This window comes from Rhinatrema bivittatum, unplaced genomic scaffold (assembly GCF_901001135.1).
Source record: "Rhinatrema bivittatum unplaced genomic scaffold, aRhiBiv1.1, whole genome shotgun sequence".
Classification (NCBI taxonomy): domain Eukaryota; kingdom Metazoa; phylum Chordata; class Amphibia; order Gymnophiona; family Rhinatrematidae; genus Rhinatrema; species Rhinatrema bivittatum.
This window is the reverse complement of record NW_021820273.1, coordinates 33,417-52,295: the sequence shown is the minus strand read 5'-3', so window position 1 is coordinate 52,295 and position 18,879 is coordinate 33,417. Positions and strand designations below refer to the sequence as shown.

The window sequence follows — 18,879 nt, the reverse complement described above, 5'->3', positions numbered from 1 at the left end:
CTCTTCCTGTATAAGAGGGAGGGCAGGGCTCTCTTCCTGTATAAGAGGGCAGGGCGGGGCTCTCTTTCCTGTATAAGAGGGGAGGACAGGGCTCTCTTCCTGTATAAGAGGAAGGGCGGGGGCTCTCTTCCTGTATAAGAGGAAGGGCGGGGCTCTCTTCCTGTATAAGAGGGCGGGGCTCTCTTCCTGTATAAGAGGGAGGGCAGGGCTCTCTTCCTGTATAAGAGGGCGGGGCTCTCTTCCTGTATAAGAGGGAGGGCAGGGCTCTCTTCCTGTATAAGAGGGCGGGGGCTCTCTTCCTGTATAAGAGGGAGGGCAGGGCTCTCTTCCTGTATAAGAGGGCAGGGCGGGGGCTGTCTTCCTGTATAAGAGGGCAGGGCTGTCTTCCTGTATAAGAGGGCAGGGCGGGGCTGTCTTCCTGTATAAGAGGGCAGGGCGGGGCTGTCTTCCTGTCTGCCAGTGCTGGGCAGGTAAGATTCAGGAACGCAGCAGTGCACGATGGGGCCGGGAGTGAGAACCCGATAGCAGGGATCTGGAGGGACACTTCAGGCTCCTCACAATTGCAGCCCAGGGCGATTTGTACCCTGCCCGGCTGCCCTGGGAACCTAAATCCTGAATAAAGATGAAAGATAAGTTCATCCAGCTGAGCCCCCCTGGTGGCATCGAAGCCTGGGCTGAGCAGAGATCTCTGCCATGGTGCCATATCCCGGCTTGGCACCCACTGAGCTGAAAACCCGAAAGACCTGAAAGCAAACACTTAACACAATCATAAAATCAAACATTTGTACACCGAAAGGGCGCTGGATGCATGGTGCGGCCTCTCGTGGGGCAGGGGGGGGGGGGGTGAAGCCAGGGAGAAGCCAGAGATGGCCGGGGCCTGTGGCATGTACCAGAGGCGTATGGCGCCTGCACAAGTTGAAGCCACTGGCCCTGGCCTACGACGGTGGTAGGGGAGCAGGCCTGGGAGGTTGCAAAGTACCTTCCTGCAGAGCAGAGGCGATAGCGAGAAGAGAAGCAGGAGCTGGCCAGACCCCCAGGCCACGGGGGAGGCCCAGAAACCAACCAGCTCAGTGCCAGCGGCCACTTTGGGAGCTGAGGACAGGCTGGTGGTAAAGACCTGGAAAGGTGGGAGTGCCTGGGGGTTGGCGTGAGTGAGGGGAAATGACGTGCATAAGGAGCAATTCCCTACAAGTGGTCAAGCCTCTACGGCCGGCAGCCGGGACAGACTGGATAAGCCAATGGCTTTCATCTGCTCCTCAACTGGTGCCTTAGTGGAGGAAGAGGATCATTCTAGGGTTACGTGTGCCCCTGATCTCTGCTTCCCAGGTCCCCGGGGTGCGTAAGAAGGAGTTTGATCCGTCCTGTAGCAGCTGTAGCCCTTTTTGTATGGGGGGAGGGTTTGAAGCCTTGCCCTGGATCAGATGGGTCCTGGGGCAGGGGTGAGAGATCACGTCTTCCTCTTGTCCTCCCCTGTGCCCCTCAGGCCTTGCTGAATGGCTCCTCCCCACACCTCGAGTTGCGAGGGGGCCGGGAGTCGGACATGGAGGACGTGCTGGAGAAGCAGAGGATGGAGCTGGCCCAGCTGAAGGAGCGGCTCACCATGATGTGCCGCCAGATGGCCGAGCTGGAAGAGGAACTCAATACTGCACAGAAAGATCTCATCCGATCGGAGGAGGTGAACGCCAAGCTGCAGCGGGACCTGAAGGAGGTAAGGTGGGGGGCATGATCCCCAGGTCCTCCAGCAGCAGAGGTAGTAAACTTCCAGAACCAGAGGTGACAGGCTCTGTATCTCCCCCAATACTCCCGTGCCTGGAGGTGACAGGCTCTGTATCCCTGCTCCCGTCCCCTGAGCCCTCCAGTGCTAGAGGTGACAGGCTCTGTATCCCTGCACCCATCCCCTGAGCCCTCCAGTGCTAGAGGCGACAGGCTCTGTATCCCTGCTCCCGTCCCCTGAGCCCTCCAGTGCTAGAGGTGACAGGCTCTGTATCCCTGCTCCCGTCCCCTGAGCCCTCCAGTGCTAGAGGTGACAGGCTCTGTATCCCTGCGCCCGTCCCCTGAGCCCTCCAGTGCTAGAGGCGACAGGCTCTGTATCCCTGCACCCATCCCCTGAGCCCTCCAGTCCTAGAGGTGACAGGCTCTGTATCCCTGCTCCCGTCCCCTGAGCCCTCCAGTCCTAGAGGTGACAGGCTCTGTATCCCTGCTCCCGTCCCCTGAGCCCTCCAGTGCTAGAGGTGACAGGCTCTATATCCCTGCCCCCATCCCCTGAGCCCTCCAGTCCTAGAGGTGACAGGCTCTGTATCCCTGCTCCCATCCCCTGAGCCCTCCAGTGCTAGAGGTGACAGGCTCTGTATCCCTGCTCCCATCCCCTGATCCCTCCAGTCCTAGAGGTGACAGGCTCTGTATCCCTGCACCCATCCCCTGATCCCTCCAGTCCTAGAGGTGACAGGCTCTGTATCCCTGCACCATCTCCTGATCCCTCCAGTCCTAGAGGTGACAGGCTCTGTATCCCTGCACCATCTCCTGATCCCTCCAGTCCTAGAGGTGACAGACTCTGTATCCCTGCACCTGTCCCCTGATCCCTCCAGTCCTAGAGGTGACAGGCTCTGTATCCCTGCACCATCTCCTGATCCCTCCAGTCCTAGAGGTGACAGACTCTGTATCCCTGCACCCGTCCCCTGATCCCTCCAGTCCTAGAGGTGACAGGCTCTGTATCCCTGCTCCCGTCCCCTGAGCCCTCCAGTCCTAGAGGTGACAGGCTCTGTATCCCTGCACCCGTCCCCTGATCCCTCCAGTCCTAGAGGTGACAGGCTCTGTATCCCTGCACCCATCCCCTGATCCCTCCAGTCCTAGAGGTGACAGGCTCTGTATCCCTGCCCCCATCCCCTGAGCCCTCCAGTCCCAGAGGGCAGTTCAGAAAGTAAGAAGGACAGTTTCCAGGTTCTGGTGCTGATCCGCATTTTCCCTGCTCAGATCCCGGTTCTGACCCCACAGATTCTGCGGCTCTGGCTGCTGTTTCTCCTCTTTCCCCCCCAGGATCAGACGCAGTTTTTCCTGCTCCTTCCTGGGTGGGACGTCCTGGATTTTCTCTCTCTTTTCTCAGTGCAGGAGAAAATGCATTTCCTCTTCTCTTTCTCCGGTGCTGCACTGCAGGCAGAGTTGGGCTTCTGGGAGTTTCCAGCTCAGTTTCTGTCTGCAACTTTCTCTTTCTTATTCTGTGTTGGGTGAGGGTCTGTCCGTGTCCTGCGTGGGTGAGGGAGGTGAGAGAGGCTGCCAGCGTGGAGGTTCTGTGCAGGGATCTGTCACAGTCCAGCTGGTTCTGTTTCCCTGAAGGAGGTGTATTGGGGTTCTAGGGCCCAGTGCTGCCTTTTCCTAGGTAGGGTTGGTGCTGTGCTGGCAGTTAGTGCTCTTATGGTGGGGCAGGTTTGCTCTGCAGGTGCTGAGGGTGTTTTTTGCAGGGTTTTGTGTTGGGTCACAGAGTGTCTGTAGTGGAGAGAGTTTGTGTTGCTGGGTGAGTGCAGGCAGTTACTGCTGTTATGGTGGGGCAGGTTTGCTGTGCAGGTGCTGAGGGTGTATTTTGCAGGGTTTTGTGTTGGGTCACAGAGTGTCTGTAGTGGAGAGAGTTTGTGTTGCTGGGTGAGTGCAGGCAGTTAGTGCTGTTATGGTGGGGCAGGTTTGCTGTGCAGGTGCTGAGGGTGTATTTTGCAGGGTTTTGTGTTGGGTCACAGAGTGTCTGGTAGTGGAGAGAGTTTGTGTTGCTGGGTGAGTGCTGGCAGTTAGTGCTGTTATGGTGGGGCAGGTTTGCTCTGCAGGTGCTGAGGGTGTTTTTTGCAGGGTTTGTGTTGGGTCACAGAGTGTCTGTAGTGGAGAGAGTTTGTGTTGCTGGGTGAGTGCTGGCAGTTAGTGCTGTTATGGTGGGGCAGGTTTGCTCTGCAGGTGCTGAGGGTGTATTTTGCAGGGTTTTGTGTTGGGTCACAGAGTATCTGGTAGTGGAGAGAGTTTGTGTTGCTGGGTGAGTGCTGGCAGTTAGTGCTGTTATGGTGGGGCAGGTTTGCTGTGCAGGTGCTGAGGGTGTATTTTGCAGGGTTTTGTGTTGGGTCACAGAGTGTCTGTAGTGGAGAGAGTTTGTGTTGCTGGGTGAGTGCTGGCAGTTAGTGCTGTTATGGTGGGGCAGGTTTGCTGTGCAGGTGCTGAGGGTGTATTTTGCAGGGTTTTGTGTTGGGTCACAGAGTATCTGGTAGTGGAGAGAGTTTGTGTTGCTGGGTGAGTGCTGGCAGTTAGTGCTGTTATGGTGGGGCAGGTTTGCTGTGCAGGTGCTGAGGGTGTATTTTGCAGGGTTTTGTGTTGGGTCACAGAGTATCTGGTAGTGGAGAGAGTTTGTGTTGCTGGGTGAGTGCTGGCAGTTAGTGCTGTTATGGTGGGGCAGGTTTGCTGTGCAGGTGCTGAGGGTGATTTTTGAAGGGTTTTGTGTTGGGTCACAGAGTGTCTGTAGTGGAGAGAGTTTGTGTTGCTGGGTGAGTGCAGGCAGTTAGTGCTGTTATGGTGGGGCAGGTTTGCTCTGCAGGTGCTGAGGGTGTTTTTTGCAGGGTTTTGTGTTGGGTCACAGAGTGTCTGTAGTGGAGAGAGTTTGTGTTGCTGGGTGAGTGCTGGCAGTTAGTGCTGTTATGGTGGGGCAGGTTTGCTGTGCAGGTGCTGAGGGTGTATTTTGCAGGGTTTTGTGTTGGGTCACAGAGTGTCTGTAGTGGAGAGAGTTTGTGTTGCTGGGTGAGTGCTGGCAGTTAGTGCTGTTATGGTGGGGCAGGTTTGCTGTGCAGGTGCTGAGGGTGTATTTTGCAGGGTTTTGTGTTGGGTCACAGAGTGTCTGTAGTGGAGAGAGTTTGTGTTGCTGTGTGAGTGCAGGCAGTTAGTGCTGTTATGGTGGGGCAGGTTTGCTGTGCGGGTGCTGAGGGTGTATTTTGCAGGGTTTTGTGTTGGGTCACAGAGTGTCTGTAGTGGAGAGAGTTTGTGTTGCTGGGTGAGTGCAGGCAGTTAGTGCTGTTATGGTGGGGCAGGTTTGCTGTGCAGGTACTGAGGGTGTTTTTAGCAGGGTTTTGTGTTGGGTCACAGAGTGTCTGGTAGTGGAGGGAGTTTGTGTTGCTGGGTGAGTGCTGGCAGTTAGTGCTGTTATGGTGGGGCAGGTTTGCTGTGCAGGTACTGAGGGTGTTTTTAGCAGGGTTTTGTGTTGGGTCACAGAGTGTCTGTAGTGGAGGGAGTTTGTGTTGCTGGGTGAGTGCTGGCAGTTAGTGCTGTTATGGTGGGGCAGGTTTGCTGTGCAGGTGCTGAGGGTGTTTTTAGCAGGGTTTTGTGTTGGGTCACAGAGTGTCTGTAGTGGAGGGAGTTTGTGTTGCTGGGTGAGTGCTGGCAGTTAGTGCTGTTATGGTGGGGCAGGTTTGCTGTGCAGGTACTGAGGGTGTTTTTAGCAGGGTTTTGTGTTGGGTCACAGAGTGTCTGTAGTGGAGGGAGTTTGTGTTGCTGGGTGAGTGCTGGCAGTTAGTGCTGTTATGGTGGGGCAGGTTTGCTGTGCAGGTGCTGAGGGTGTATTTTGCAGGGTTTTGTGTTGGGTCACAGAGTGTCTGGTAGTGGAGAGAGTTTGTGTTACTGGGTGAGTGCAGACAGTTAGTGCTGTTATGGTGGGGCAGGTTTGCTCTGCAGGTGCTGAGGGTGTATTTTGCAGGGTTTTGTGTTGGGTCACAGAGTGTCTGTAGTGGAGAGAGTTTGTGTTGCTGGGTGAGTGCTGGCAGTTAGTGCTGTTATGGTGGGGCAGGTTTGCTGTGCAGGTACTGAGGGTGTTTTTTGCAGGGTTTTGTGTTGGGTCACAGAGTGTCTGGTAGTGGAGAGAGTTTGTGTTGCTGGGTGAGTGCTGGCAGTTAGTGCTGTTATGGTGGGACAGGTTTGCTGTGCAGGTGCTGAGGGTGTATTTTGCAGGGTTTGTGTTGGGTCACAGAGTGTCTGTAGTGGAGAGAGTTTGTGTTGCTGGGTGAGTGCAGGCAGTTAGTGCTGTTATGGTGGGGCAGGTTTGCTGTGCAGGTGCTGAGGGTGTATTTTGCAGGGTTTTGTGTTGGGTCACAGAGTGTCTGTAGTGGAGAGAGTTTGTGTTGCTGTGTGAGTGCTGGCAGTTAGTGCTGTTATGGTGGGGCAGGTTTGCTGTGCAGGTGCTGAGGGTGATTTTTGAAGGGTTTTGTGTTGGGTCACAGAGTGTCTGTAGTGGAGAGAGTTTGTGTTGCTGGGTGATTGCTGGCAGTTAGTGCTGTTATGGTGGGGCAGGTTTGCTGTGCAGGTGCTGAGGGTGTATTTTGCAGGGGTTTGTGTTGGGTCACAGAGTGTCTGTAGTGGAGGGAGTTTGTGTTGCTGTGTAAGTGCTGGCAGTTAGTGCTGTTATGGTGGGGCAGGTTTGTTGTGCAGGTGCTGAGGGTGTTTTGCAGGGTTTTGTGTTGGGTCACAGAGTGTCTGGTAGTGGAGAGAGTTTGTGTTGCCGGGTGAGTGCTGGCAGTTAGTGCTGTTATGGTGGGGCAGGTTTGCTGGGCGGGTGCTGAGGGTGTATTTTGCAGGGTTTTGTGTTGGGTCACAGAGTGTCTGGTAGTGGAGAGAGTTTGTGTTGCTGGGTGAGTGCTGGCAGTTAGTGCTGTTATGGTGGGGCAGGTTTGTTGTGCAGGTGCTGAGGGTGTTTTGCAGGGTTTTGTGTTGGGTCACAGAGTGTCTGGTAGTGGAGAGAGTTTGTGTTGCTGGGTGAGTGCAGGCAGTTAGTGCTGTTATGGTGGGGCAGGTTTGTTGTGCAGGTGCTGAGGGTGTATTTTGCAGGGTTTGTGTTGGGTCACAGAGTGTGTGTAGTGGAGAGAGTTTGTGTTGCTGGGTGAGTTCTGGCAGTTAGTGCTGTTATGGTGGGGCAGGTTTGCTGTGCAGGTGCTGAGGGTGTATTTTGCAGGGTTTTGTGTTGGGTCACAGAGTGTCTGTAGTGGAGGGAGTTTGTGTTGCTGGGTGAGTGCAGGCAGTTAGTGCTGTTATGGTGGGGCAGGTTTGCTGTGCAGGTGCTGAGGGTGTATTTTGCAGGGGTTTGTGTTGGGTCACAGAGTGTCTGGTAGTGGAGAGAGTTTCTGTTGCTGGGTGAGTGCTGGCAGTTAGTGCTGTTATGGTGGGGCAGGTTTGCTGTGCGGGTGCTGAGGGTGTATTTTGCAGGGTTTGTGTTGGGTCACATAGTGTCTGTAGTGGAGAGAGTTTGTGTTGCTGGGTGAGTGCTGGGTGAGTGCTGGCAGTTAGTGCTGTTATGGTGGGGCAGGTTTGTTGTGCAGGTGCTGAGGGTGTTTTGCAGGGTTTTGTGTTGGGTCACAGAGTGTCTGGTAATGGAGAGAGTTTGTGTTGCTGTGTGAGTGCTGGCAGTTAGTGCTGTTATGGTGGGGCAGGTTTGTTGTGCAAGTGCTGAGGGTGTTTTGCAGGGTTTTGTGTTGGGTCACAGAGTGTCTGTAGTGGAGGGAGTTTGTGTTGCTGGGTGAGTGCTGGCAGTTAGTGCTGTTATGGTGGGGCAGGTTTGCTGTGCGGGTGCTGAGGGTGTATTTTGCAGGGTTTTGTGTTGGGTCACAGAGTGTCTGTAGTGGAGAGAGTTTGTGTTGCCGGGTGAGTGCTGGCAGTTAGTGCTGTTATGGTGGGGCAGGTTTGCTGTGCAGGTGCTGAGGGTGTATTTTGCAGGGTTTTGTGTTGGGTCACAGAGTGTCTGTAGTGGAGTGAGTTTGTGTTGCTGGGTGAGTGCAGGTAGTTAGTGCTGTTATGGTGGGACAGGTTTGCTGTGCGGGTGCTGAGGGTGTATTTTGCAGGGTTTTGTGTTGGGTCACAGAGTGTCTGTAGTGGAGGGAGCTTGTGTGTTGCTGGGTGAGTGCAGGCAGTTAGTGCTGTTATGGTGGGGCAGGTTTGCTGTGCAGGTGCTGAGGGTGTATTTTGCAGGGTTTTGTGTTGGGTCACAGAGTGTCTGTAGTGGAGAGAGTTTGTGTTGCTGTGTGAGTGCTGGCAGTTAGTGCTGTTATGGTGGGGCAGGTTTGCTGTGCAGGTGCTGAGGGTGTTTTTTGCAGGGTTTTGTGTTGGGTCACAGAGTGTCTGTAGTGGAGAGAGTTTGTGTTGCTGGGTGAGTGCTGGCAGTTAGTGCTGTTATGGTGGGGCAGGTTTGCTGTGCAGGTGCTGAGGGTGTATTTTGCAGGGTTTGTGTTGGGTCACAGAGTGTCTGGTAGTGGAGGGAGTTTGTGTTGCTGGGTGAGTGCAGGCAGTTAGTGCTGTTATGGTGAGGCAGGTTTGCTGTGCAGGTGCTGAGGGTGTATTTTTTGCAGGGTTTTGTGTTGGGTCACAGAGTGTTTGGTAGTGGAGAGAGTTTGTGTTGCTGGGTGAGTGCAGGCAGTTAGTGCTGTTATGGTGGGGCAGGTTTGCTCTGCAGGTGCTGAGGGTGTATTTTGCAGGGTTTTGTGTTGGGTCACAGAGTGTCTGGTAGTGGAGAGAGTTTGTGTTGCTGGGTGAGTGCAGGCAGTTAGTGCTGTTATGGTGGGGCAGGTTTGCTGTGCAGGTGCTGAGGGTGTATTTTGCAGGGTTTTGTGTTGGGTCACAGAGTGTCTGGTAGTGGAGAGAGTTTGTGTTGCTGGGTGAGTGCAGGCAGTTAGTGCTGTTATGGTGGGGCAGGTTTGCTCTGCAGGTGCTGAGGGTGTATTTTGCAGGGTTTTGTGTTGGGTCACAGAGTGTCTGGTAGTGGAGAGAGTTTGTGTTGGGTGAGTGCAGGCAGTTAGTGCTGTTATGGTGGGGCAGGTTTGCTGTGCAGGTGCTGAGGGTGTATTTTGCAGGGTTTTGTGTTGGGTCACAGAGTGTCTGGTAGTGGAGAGAGTTTGTGTTGCTGGGTGAGTGCAGGCAGTTAGTGCTGTTATGGTGGGGCAGGTTTGCTCTGCAGGTGCTGAGGGTGTATTTTGCAGGGTTTTGTGTTGGGTCACAGAGTGTCTGGTAGTGGAGAGAGTTTGTGTTGGGTGAGTGCAGGCAGTTAGTGCTGTTATGGTGGGGCAGGTTTGCTGTGCAGGTGCTGAGGGTGTATTTTGCAGGGTTTTGTGTTGGGTCACAGAGTGTCTGGTAGTGGAGAGAGTTTGTGTTGCTGGGTGAGTGCTGGCAGTTAGTGCTGTTATGGTGGGACAGGTTTGCTGTGCAGGTGCTGAGGGTGTATTTTGCAGGGTTTTGTGTTGGGTCACAGAGTGTCTGTAGTGGAGAGAGTTTGTGTTGCTGTGTGAGTGCAGGCAGTTAGTGCTGTTATGGTGGGACAGGTTTGCTGTGCAGGTGCTGAGGGTGTATTTTGCAGGGTTTTGTGTTGGGTCACAGAGTGTGTGTAGTGGAGAGAGTTTGTGTTGCTGGGTGAGTGCAGGCAGTTAGTGCTGTTATGGTGGGGCAGGTTTGCTGTGCAGGTGCTGAGGGTGTATTTTGCAGGGTTTTGTGTTGGGTCACAGAGTGTGTGTAGTGGAGAGAGTTTGTGTTGCTGGGTGAGTGCAGGCAGTTAGTGCTGTTATGGTGGGGCAGGTTTGCTGTGTGGGTGCTGAGGGTGTATTTTGCAGGGTTTGTGTTGGGTCACAGAGTGTCTGGTAGTGGAGGGAGTTTGTGTTGCTGGGTGAGTGCAGGCAGTTAGTGCTGTTATGGTGGGGCAGGTTTGCTGTGCAGGTGCTGAGGGTGTATTTTGCAGGGGTTTGTGTTGGGTCACAGAGTGTCTGGTAGTGGAGAGAGTTTGTGTTGCTGGGTGAGTGCAGGCAGTTAGTGCTGTTATGGTGGGGCAGGTTTGCTGTGCAGGTGCTGAGGGTGTATTTTGCAGGGGTTTGTGTTGGGTCACAGAGTGTCTGGTAGTGGAGAGAGTTTGTGTTGCTGGGTGAGTGCTGGCAGTTAGTGCTGTTATGGTGGGGCAGGTTTGCTGTGCAGGTGCTGAGGGTGTATTTTGCAGGGGTTTGTGTTGGGTCACAGAGTGTCTGGTAGTGGAGAGAGTTTGTGTTGCTGGGTGAGTGCTGGCAGTTAGTGCTGTTATGGTGGGACAGGTTTGCTGTGCAGGTGCTGAGGGTGTATTTTGCAGGGGTTTGTGTTGGGTCACAGAGTGTCTGTAGTGGAGAGAGTTTGTGTTGCTGGGTGAGTGCAGGCAGTTAGTGCTGTTATGGTGGGACAGGTTTGCTGTGCAGGTGCTGAGGGTGTATTTTGCAGGGTTTTGTGTTGGGTCACAGAGTGTCTGTAGTGGAGAGAGTTTGTGTTGCTGGGTGAGTGCTGGCAGTTAGTGCTGTTATGGTGGGGCAGGTTTGCTCTGCAGGTGCTGAGGGTGTATTTTGCAGGGTTTTGTGTTGGGTCACAGAGTGTCTGGTAGTGGAGAGAGTTTGTGTTGCTGGGTGAGTGCTGGCAGTTAGTGCTGTTATGGTGGGACAGGTTTGCTGTGCAGGTGCTGAGGGTGTATTTTGCAGGGTTTTGTGTTGGGTCACAGAGTGTCTGTAGTGGAGAGAGTTTGTGTTGCTGGGTGAGTGCTGGCAGTTAGTGCTGTTATGGTGGGGCCGGTTTCCTGTGCAGGTGCTGAGGGTGTATTTTGCAGGGTTTTGTGATGGGTCACAGAGTGTCTGTAGTGGAGAGAGTTTGTGTTGCTGGGTGAGTGCTGGCAGTTAGTGCTGTTATGGTGGGGCAGGTTTGCTGTGCGGGTGCTGAGGGTGTATTTTGCAGGGTTTTGTGTTGGGTCACAGAGTGTCTGGTAGTGGAGAGAGTTTGTGTTGCTGGGTGAGTGCTGGCAGTTAGTGCTGTTATGGTGGGGCAGGTTTGCTGTGCAGGTGCTGAGGGTGTATTTTGCAGGGTTTTGTGTTGGGTCACAGAGTGTCTGGTAGTGGAGGGAGTTTGTGTCGCTCTTGTTGAAGAAGTTTTGGCCTTTTCAGGTTTACCTGTATGGCCCAGGAATGCTCCCCTCACCGACCTCTTTGGGTGGAGGGAGGGGGATAACCTGCCCAGATCGTCTGCCTTGGCCAGCCGTTTGATTTCTCAATCCTTTCGCTTCGCTCCTGGAGCCGCGGAGGCTCCCGGCAGCATGGGCAGGTTGCCGAGGTCTGACTCCTGCCCCCTGGCTGAAGCTGTCTGTCTGTCTGTTCATGTCAGGCGCTGGCTCAGAGGGAGGACATGGAGGAGCGGATCACCACCCTGGAGAAGCGCTACCTGAGTGCCCAGCGAGAGGCCACGTCCCTTCACGACGTCAACGACAAGCTGGAGAACGAGTTAGCAAGCAAGGATTCGCTCTTCAGACAGGTACGGGACTCCCCCCCCAAGGGACGGTCTTCGCCAGTGACCGGTGGCCCTGGCCTGTGCTCTGGGTCACTGACTGGCGGCCCTGCTGCGACTCAGTCATGGGCAGCGCTGGCTCCCACTGTCCCCAGGCATCTTCTTAACCTCTGGATCTCCCCGCAGAGTGAGGAGAAGAACCGGCAGCTGCAGGAGTGGCTAGAGGATGCGAAGCAGAAGCTGCAGCAGACCTTGCAGAAGGCCGAGACGCTGCCGGAAATTGAGGCCCAGCTGGCCCAGCGCGTGGCCGCGCTTAACAAGGTAGCCCTCTTCTAGGGGAGCCCAGATCTGGTGAGAAAGGGGGAGAGCCCCGATTGGAGGCGGGGGGGGAGAGTTGCTCAGATTATGCCATTCATTTCTTTAAACCTTTTGTTAATTACTGCAGAGTAACTGTGGACAGGGAAGCTCAGGCTGTGTTTTGATTTTCTCTGCACCACCATCTTAATTAATAGAAAAAGCAGTACAAAAACAATTAGCAGAACATTTAGACAACAATAACATACTCTACCCATCACAACATGGTTTCAGGAAACACTATAACACCGAAACATTACTAATCTCGCTAACAGATAGCGTACTACTCGGATCTGACAGCGGTAAACACTACAGCTTGATACTACTAGATCTGTCCGCAGCATTTGACACAGTAAACCATAACATACTATTAAAAAGACTGGAAGAAATTGGATTACAAAAGAAAACAATTGACTGGTTCACATCTTATCTTACAAATAGATCTTATCAGGTAAAGATAAAAAACACAATATCAGACAAGATTGACCTAAAAACAGGAGTCCCCCAGGGCTCAGCACTCTCAGCAACTCTATTTAACATTTACATGCTCCCCCTCTGCCACCTACTAGCAGGGCTAGGTATCATACACTACATATACGCTGACGACATCCAACTAATTCTACCAGTTGAAGAATCAATTGAGAAAACACTGAACTTTGCAATGATGTATCTAGACATAATAAAACAACTATTAACTCAAATGGAACTAGTAATTAACATAGAAAAAATGGAATTTATACACCTTGAACGAAAAAACATTGTAAGAATTCAAAATCCCATCAAACTTAAAAACGATAAATTAGTGGAGTTAAATGATAAGGCTAGAAACCTAGGAGTAATTATGGACACTGAAATCAGCCTTAAACAACACATCAATAAAAGTAAGAGAAGGCTATGCCAAACTAATTGTCCTTAGAAGACTAAAACCCTTATTAACTCAAGAACACTTTCGCACAGTACTACAGGCACTAATATTTGCTAGCACAGACTACTGTAACACACTTTTCCTGGGATTACCATATACCACAATCAGGCCACTACAAATACTACAAAACTCAGCTGCCAGAATACTTACTGGAAAAGGCAGAAGAGATCATATCACCCAAACACTTGTGGATTTACACTGGCTCCCAATAGAACAAAGAGTACAATTCAAAACACTTTGCACAATTCATAAATTAATTAATGACAAAAACGCCGACTGGCTAAACACGGCACTACAATTACATGTCCCCCAAAGAAATCTCAGGTCGGCCAATAAAGCTCTACTAACCATACCCTCAGTCAAAACAGCAAGATTGGGACTAGAAGGGTAGGGACTAGAAGGGTAGGGACCCTTCTAGTCCCTACCCTTCCATGGCCCCCAGCGGTTGCCTCCTCTGATCCTTTCCACAAAGGAACCCCTTGCTAGACACTGCTTATTTAATTACCTGCTAAGTTCAACACTTTCATGTTAACCAAATATGTTTTTTGCTATCTGAGTTATTGCTCTCGTCTAAACTACTTCTTCTCTAATGACCATGTTTTTACACTCCCTGTTTATTGTAACTTTGTCTTTCTCTATCCGTGTTAACTGGTTGTTTTTCCCCCAGTTTATTGTAAACCGGTACGATAAGACTTGTCTTGAGCATCGGTATATTAAAAGAAGTTAAATAAAATAAATAAATGCTGAATTTAATTTTTATTGTAATTTTTTTTAATGTTATTTTATTGATTGTACTTTTGTATTGAGTTTAAGATTATGATTATTTCTGTTTTATTCTGTTTGCATTTTATTATTTTTTATAAATCTGTTTTATTGTAAACTGGTACGATAAGACTTGTCTTGCGCATCGGTATATTAAAAGAAGTTAATAATAATAATTAATAATAATTGACCCAAGTGAGAGAGAGAGCTCTATCTTTGGCAGGACCATTATTATGGAACACATTACCACTTGAGCTAAGACTAATGAAAGAACTAAAACTCTTCAAAAAAGGCCTAAAAACTTGGCTTTTCAAAAAAGCATTTCACAATGAGAGCGATGACTAACAACAAATACATACAACTGAAAGGCACCATAAAAAAAGGAGAATCGACAATTTTATTATTTGTTACCCATTATTAAATATTAAATTGAAACAGTATACACAATATATGATTATCCCCAAATCATATAAATAGTAACCCCAACCCATCTCTCATTTAGAGTATAATACTGAACTATGTAACCGTAAAATATTGGCACACTATGGATAACTTAGAACCTAACCAAACCTATTTCGTGCCAAAATGTAAACCGTTGTGATGTTATATTACTAAACGACAGTATAGAAAAATTTTCAAATAAATAAATCAATCTTCGGAAACCTGACCTGTCGTCCAGCAGTAGCACTAGGTTATGGGACCCTTTTGACTGCAGCTAGAAACGTGGGGGTGTAGGAAAGGGTGGGCCCCCCCTCCGTCTCATTCTGGCTCGGGCCTGCTCTACTGACTGATGGGAGAAGGGTGGGGCATTTTGCACTTGCATCTTTCCAAAAGTTTAACTGCAGTCCCCTGTCCTTCACAGAAAGACGGCAGCGACAAGGCCTGAAGGTGCGGGGGGGGGGGGGGGGGGCCCTGTTCCTATTACTCCCGCTTCTCCAGCAGGGGGTGGGCAGGGGGAAGACTCCCCTTACTGCTGCTGCTGCTGTGCGATGGGGGCATTTCTCCTGACTTAACCTGTTCTGCAGTTTTTAGTGCCGTAACGGCAGGGATTTGCACAGCGGGCTCTCTCAAGACCAGGTTGCCTCTCTGCCAGTCTGTAATCTGGGGTCTCTTTCTCGGTTTCTTCCTGCCTTTCCTACTCCTGGACCCTTCCCCGCAGGCTGAAGAGAGACACGGGAACTTTGAGGAGAGGCTCCGACAGCTGGAAGGTCAGCTGGAGGAGAAGAACCAGGAGCTGCAGAGGGTAAGAAATCCCAGGGGCCCAGAGCCACAAAGGGGCGAGAGGTCTGGAATAAGGAGCTGAGGGGGTGGTAGGTCAAGGGTAAGAGCTCCAGAGCCCCAGAGGGGTGAGAGCTCTGGAGCTGAGGACAGTGGGGGAAGGGGGAGCCGGGGGCAAGAGCTCTAGAGCTGTGGGCCGCAGGGACGGAGGACGTGGTTTGAGTGCTGGAGCCGGTGGCCGCAGGGGAGAGAGACACCTTCAAAGCTGGGAACTAAAGGGGAGGCAGTAGAGAGAGGGGGGAGTGGGGATCTCCTGAGGGGGGATATGAGCACATGTAACATTTCCGTCCCATGCAGGCCCGTCAGAGGGAGAAGATGAACGATGAACACAACAAGCGTCTGTCCGAGACAGTGGACAAACTCCTCTCCGAATCCAACGAGCGGCTGCAGCTACACCTGAAGGAGAGGATGGGAGCCCTGGAGGAGAAGGTAACCCTCCCTACCTCATTCTATGAAACCCTGATATCCATCAGTTATACGCAGCTCCCCCACAGTCAAGCACTGGCTCCTGTGTAACTCGCTCTCTTTTTCGCTGTGACTGTCCTCTCTAAGCCCCTGCTGGAGGGTTTCTCTGCCTAGCTGAGGTCTCATTTTCCCTCTCTTTCTCTGTCTCTCCCCTGCCGCTCTCAGAATGCTCTCTCTGAGGAGATAGCCAACCTGAAAAAGCTGCAGCATGACATCCTTCTCAACAAGGTTTGTAGCGGGCTCTGCGGGCATCATCAGCGGCCTGCTGCCGTGTATGGGGGTCACATGGAAATCTGTAACTGTGATCTCTGTCCTTATGGGCCAGGTTAGGGGTTCATTCACCCCCTGTTGCTTCCGCGGGGGGTAGAGGGGTTGTCTGCATGCCTGATGTGTCCAGTGCATCACTAAGGTTTGGGCCATGGGTAGTCCCAGATTGAAAGCTCAGAGCGGTGACACCTGCAGAACCTTGATTCCAATCCTACTTCGGCCACCAGTTCTCATTATGGAAGCTCTCAAAGCTGTGTCACCTGCAGACCCACAGACCCAACTTCCAGTCCCACAGTTGCCACCAGTTCTGACTGTGGGACCTTCAGGGTGGAATCACTCAGAACTGTGACACTTGCAGATCTGTTTTCCAATCCCATCGCTGCCACCATCTGTCACTGAATGACTTTTAGTACAGAATCACTCAGAGTTCCTGCAGCTCCTGTCCCAACCTCCAGTCACATTGATAATGTTGTCATCAGGATATACCTAGCGCTGCTGGGATGTTGAATAGCGGGTGTGGACAAGGGGAACTGAGCATGAAGATACCCTTGTAATACTCACGTAGCATATCTCCATTCCCTGGTCTGGGGAGTGAATGAATATGACTCACTGCTTTGTGGGGCATGCTGCTGAGCCATGAGCTGTTCTGCAGGATTTAAAGACCCAACTCCCAGCCAAATGTCACCCGTGGGCCGTAGTGATGGCACAGCATAATAATCCTCCCCTTTCTTTCCCTCCCCTCCAGGAGCAACTGTTAACTGAGATCGACAGGATGCAGGTAGAGATCGATCAGCTGAGAGGCCGGCCCTCCTCCACATACTCCAGGTATAATGCAACTTGCTCACCCCTCCTTCACCTGCTCCAGGTATACTACAACCTGTGTACCCCTCCTCCACCTGCTCCAGGCATACTCAACCAGTGTACCCCTCCTCCATATACTTCAGGTATACTACAACCGGTATACTTCTTCTCCACCTGCTCCAGACGTACTACAATCTGTGTACCTCTCCTCCTCCAGGTATACTACAAATTGTGTACCCTCCACATACTCCAGGTATACTACAACATAGGTAACTCCCCTCCACCTGCTCCAGGTATACTAAAATCTGCATACTCTTCCTTAACATACTCCAGGTATACTACAAATTACATATCCCTCCTCCACCTGCTCCAGGTATACTACAACCTTCATATCCCTGCTCCACATACTCCAGTTTTCTAGATCACTCCTTGATCCCTTTTTAAAAATTGGCATTACACTGGCAACCCTCCAGTCTGCAGGTAGCATAGATGATGTTACGGATAGTTTACAAATTTTCAATTGCGGGTCCACAATTTCATTTCTCAGTTCTGTCAGCACTCTGGGATGTACACCATCTGGTCCAGGTGATTTGCTACTCTTTAGTTTGTCAATTTGCCCTAGTACAACTTCCAGGTTCACTGAGATTTGTTTCAGCTCCTCTGAATCATTGCCTTTGAATATCATTTCTGGCCTGAGTATCTCTCTTACATCTTCCTCAGTGAATACCGAAGCAAATAATTCATTTAGTCTCTCTGCTATGGCTTTGTCCTCCTTAAGTGCCCCTTTTACCCCTTGATCATCTAGTGGCTCAACTGACTCCCTCGCAGGCTTTTTACCTTGAATGTACCTGAAAAAGTTTTTATTATGAGTTTTTGCTTCCATGGCAAGCTTCTTTTTTTTTGCCTTCCTTTTCAATGCTTTGCATCTGACTTGCCAGTGCTTATGCTGTTTCCTGTTTTCTTTTTTCAGATCCCTTTTCCGTTTCTTGAAAGATGTTCTTTTAGATATTATAGCCTCTCTTGCCTCACCTTTTAACCATGCCAATAGTGATTTAACCTTCCTTCCATCTTTTCTAATGTGTGGAATACATCTGGTCTGGGCTTCCAAGATGGTATTTTTCAACAACATCCATGCCTGAGCTAAACTCTTAACCTTTGCAGTTGTTCCTTTCAGTTTTTGCCCAACCATTTTCCTCATTTTATCAGAGTTACCTTTTTGAAAGTTAAATGCTGTCGTAGTAGATTTCTTGTTTGCGCTTCCTCTAGTTAAGTCAAATTTGATAATGTTGTGATCACTATTGCCAAGTGGCTCCAACACCGTTACCTCTCGCACCAAATCCTGTGTTCCACTAAGGACAAGGTCTAAAATAGTTTCCCCTCTCGCTGGTTCTTGTAGCAGCTACTCCATGAAGCAGTCATTTATTTCATCTAGGAACTTTACTTCTCTAGAATGTCCAGATATAACATTCACCCAATCAATACTGGGATAATTGAAATCACCCATTATTACTGTGCTGCTGATTTTGTTAGCTTCCCTAATTTATTTTAGCATTTCGTTGTCTGTTAGTTCAGTCTGGCCAGGTGGACGGTAATACACCCCCACTGCTATTTTATTCCCCTTTTCTCCTGGAATTTCTATCCATAAAGATTCAACATTGCAGTTTGTTTCCTGCAGAACTGTTATCCTGTTTGACTTAATGCTCTCTTTAACATATAGAGCCATCCCTCCACCAATTTGATCCATCCTATACAGGTATATTACAACATGTGTACCCCTCCTCCACCTGCTCAAGTTATACTACAACATGCGTACCTCTCCTCCACTAACTCCAGGTATACTACAACTTCCACCCCTCTTCCACCTGCTCCAAGTATGCTACATGTGTATCCCTCTTCTACCTGCTCCAGGTTTACTACAACCTGTGTACCACTCCACATACTCCAGGTATACAACAACTTGCTCATCCCTCCTCCACATACTCAAGGTATACTACAGCCTATGTACCCCTCTTCCACCTGCTCCAGATATGCTACAACATCTGTACCACTCCTCCACATACTCCAGGTATACTACAACCTGCATATCCCTCCTCCACATATTCCAGGTATACTACAACCTGTGCACCCCTCCTCCACATACTCCAGGTATACTACAACCTGCATATCCCTCCTCCACATATTCCAGGTATACTACAACCTGTGCACCCCTCCTCCACATACTCCAGGTATACTACAACCTGCATATCCCTCCTCCACATATTCCAGGTATACTACAACCTGTGCACCCCTCCTCCACATACTCAAGGTATACAACAACCTGCGCATCATTTTTCCAAATACTCCAGTTGTGCTACAACCTTTGTACCCCCTCCTCCACTTACTTCAGGTATACTACAACTTAGTTATTCCTCCTCCACCTGCTACATGTATACTACAACCTGTATACTCTCCTCCACCTGCTCCAGGTACACTACAACCTATAATCCCTTCTCCACATACACAAGGTATATTACAATCTATGTGCCCCACCCTAATCTATTTCAGGTATTTTATCCTACCAGGTACCCCTCTCATCCTCTTGTCCCTCTGCCAACCTGCTGTTCTCTAGCATGCAGCCTCAGTGAGTCCTGGATTGCCAGGGTACATTTTATAAAGAGGTCACAGTGCTGTGTATATGCTTATAGATATGCTATTAATGAAGGAAGAGACCTAACCCAGGAATATCCTTCTTTTTCCTTCAATCACTCTCTCTCTCTCTC

General features: G+C 50.6%; 1 protein-coding gene across 1 annotated transcript in view; it reads left to right on the top strand.

Moving 5' to 3' along the window:
• The first annotated feature begins 1,466 nt into the window (after positions 1-1,466).
• Positions 1,467-18,879, top strand: part of PPFIA3 (PTPRF interacting protein alpha 3) — a 32,784-nt gene continuing 15,371 nt past the window's right edge. Inside the window, exons 1-6 of the mRNA XM_029585812.1 lie at positions 1,467-1,708; positions 11,149-11,295; positions 11,455-11,589; positions 14,469-14,552; positions 14,885-15,016; positions 16,065-16,144. Of these exons, the coding sequence (XP_029441672.1) occupies positions 1,541-1,708; positions 11,149-11,295; positions 11,455-11,589; positions 14,469-14,552; positions 14,885-15,016; positions 16,065-16,144 (746 nt within the window). The 5' untranslated portion in view covers positions 1,467-1,540. The remainder of the gene's footprint in view (positions 1,709-11,148; positions 11,296-11,454; positions 11,590-14,468; positions 14,553-14,884; positions 15,017-16,064; positions 16,145-18,879) is intronic.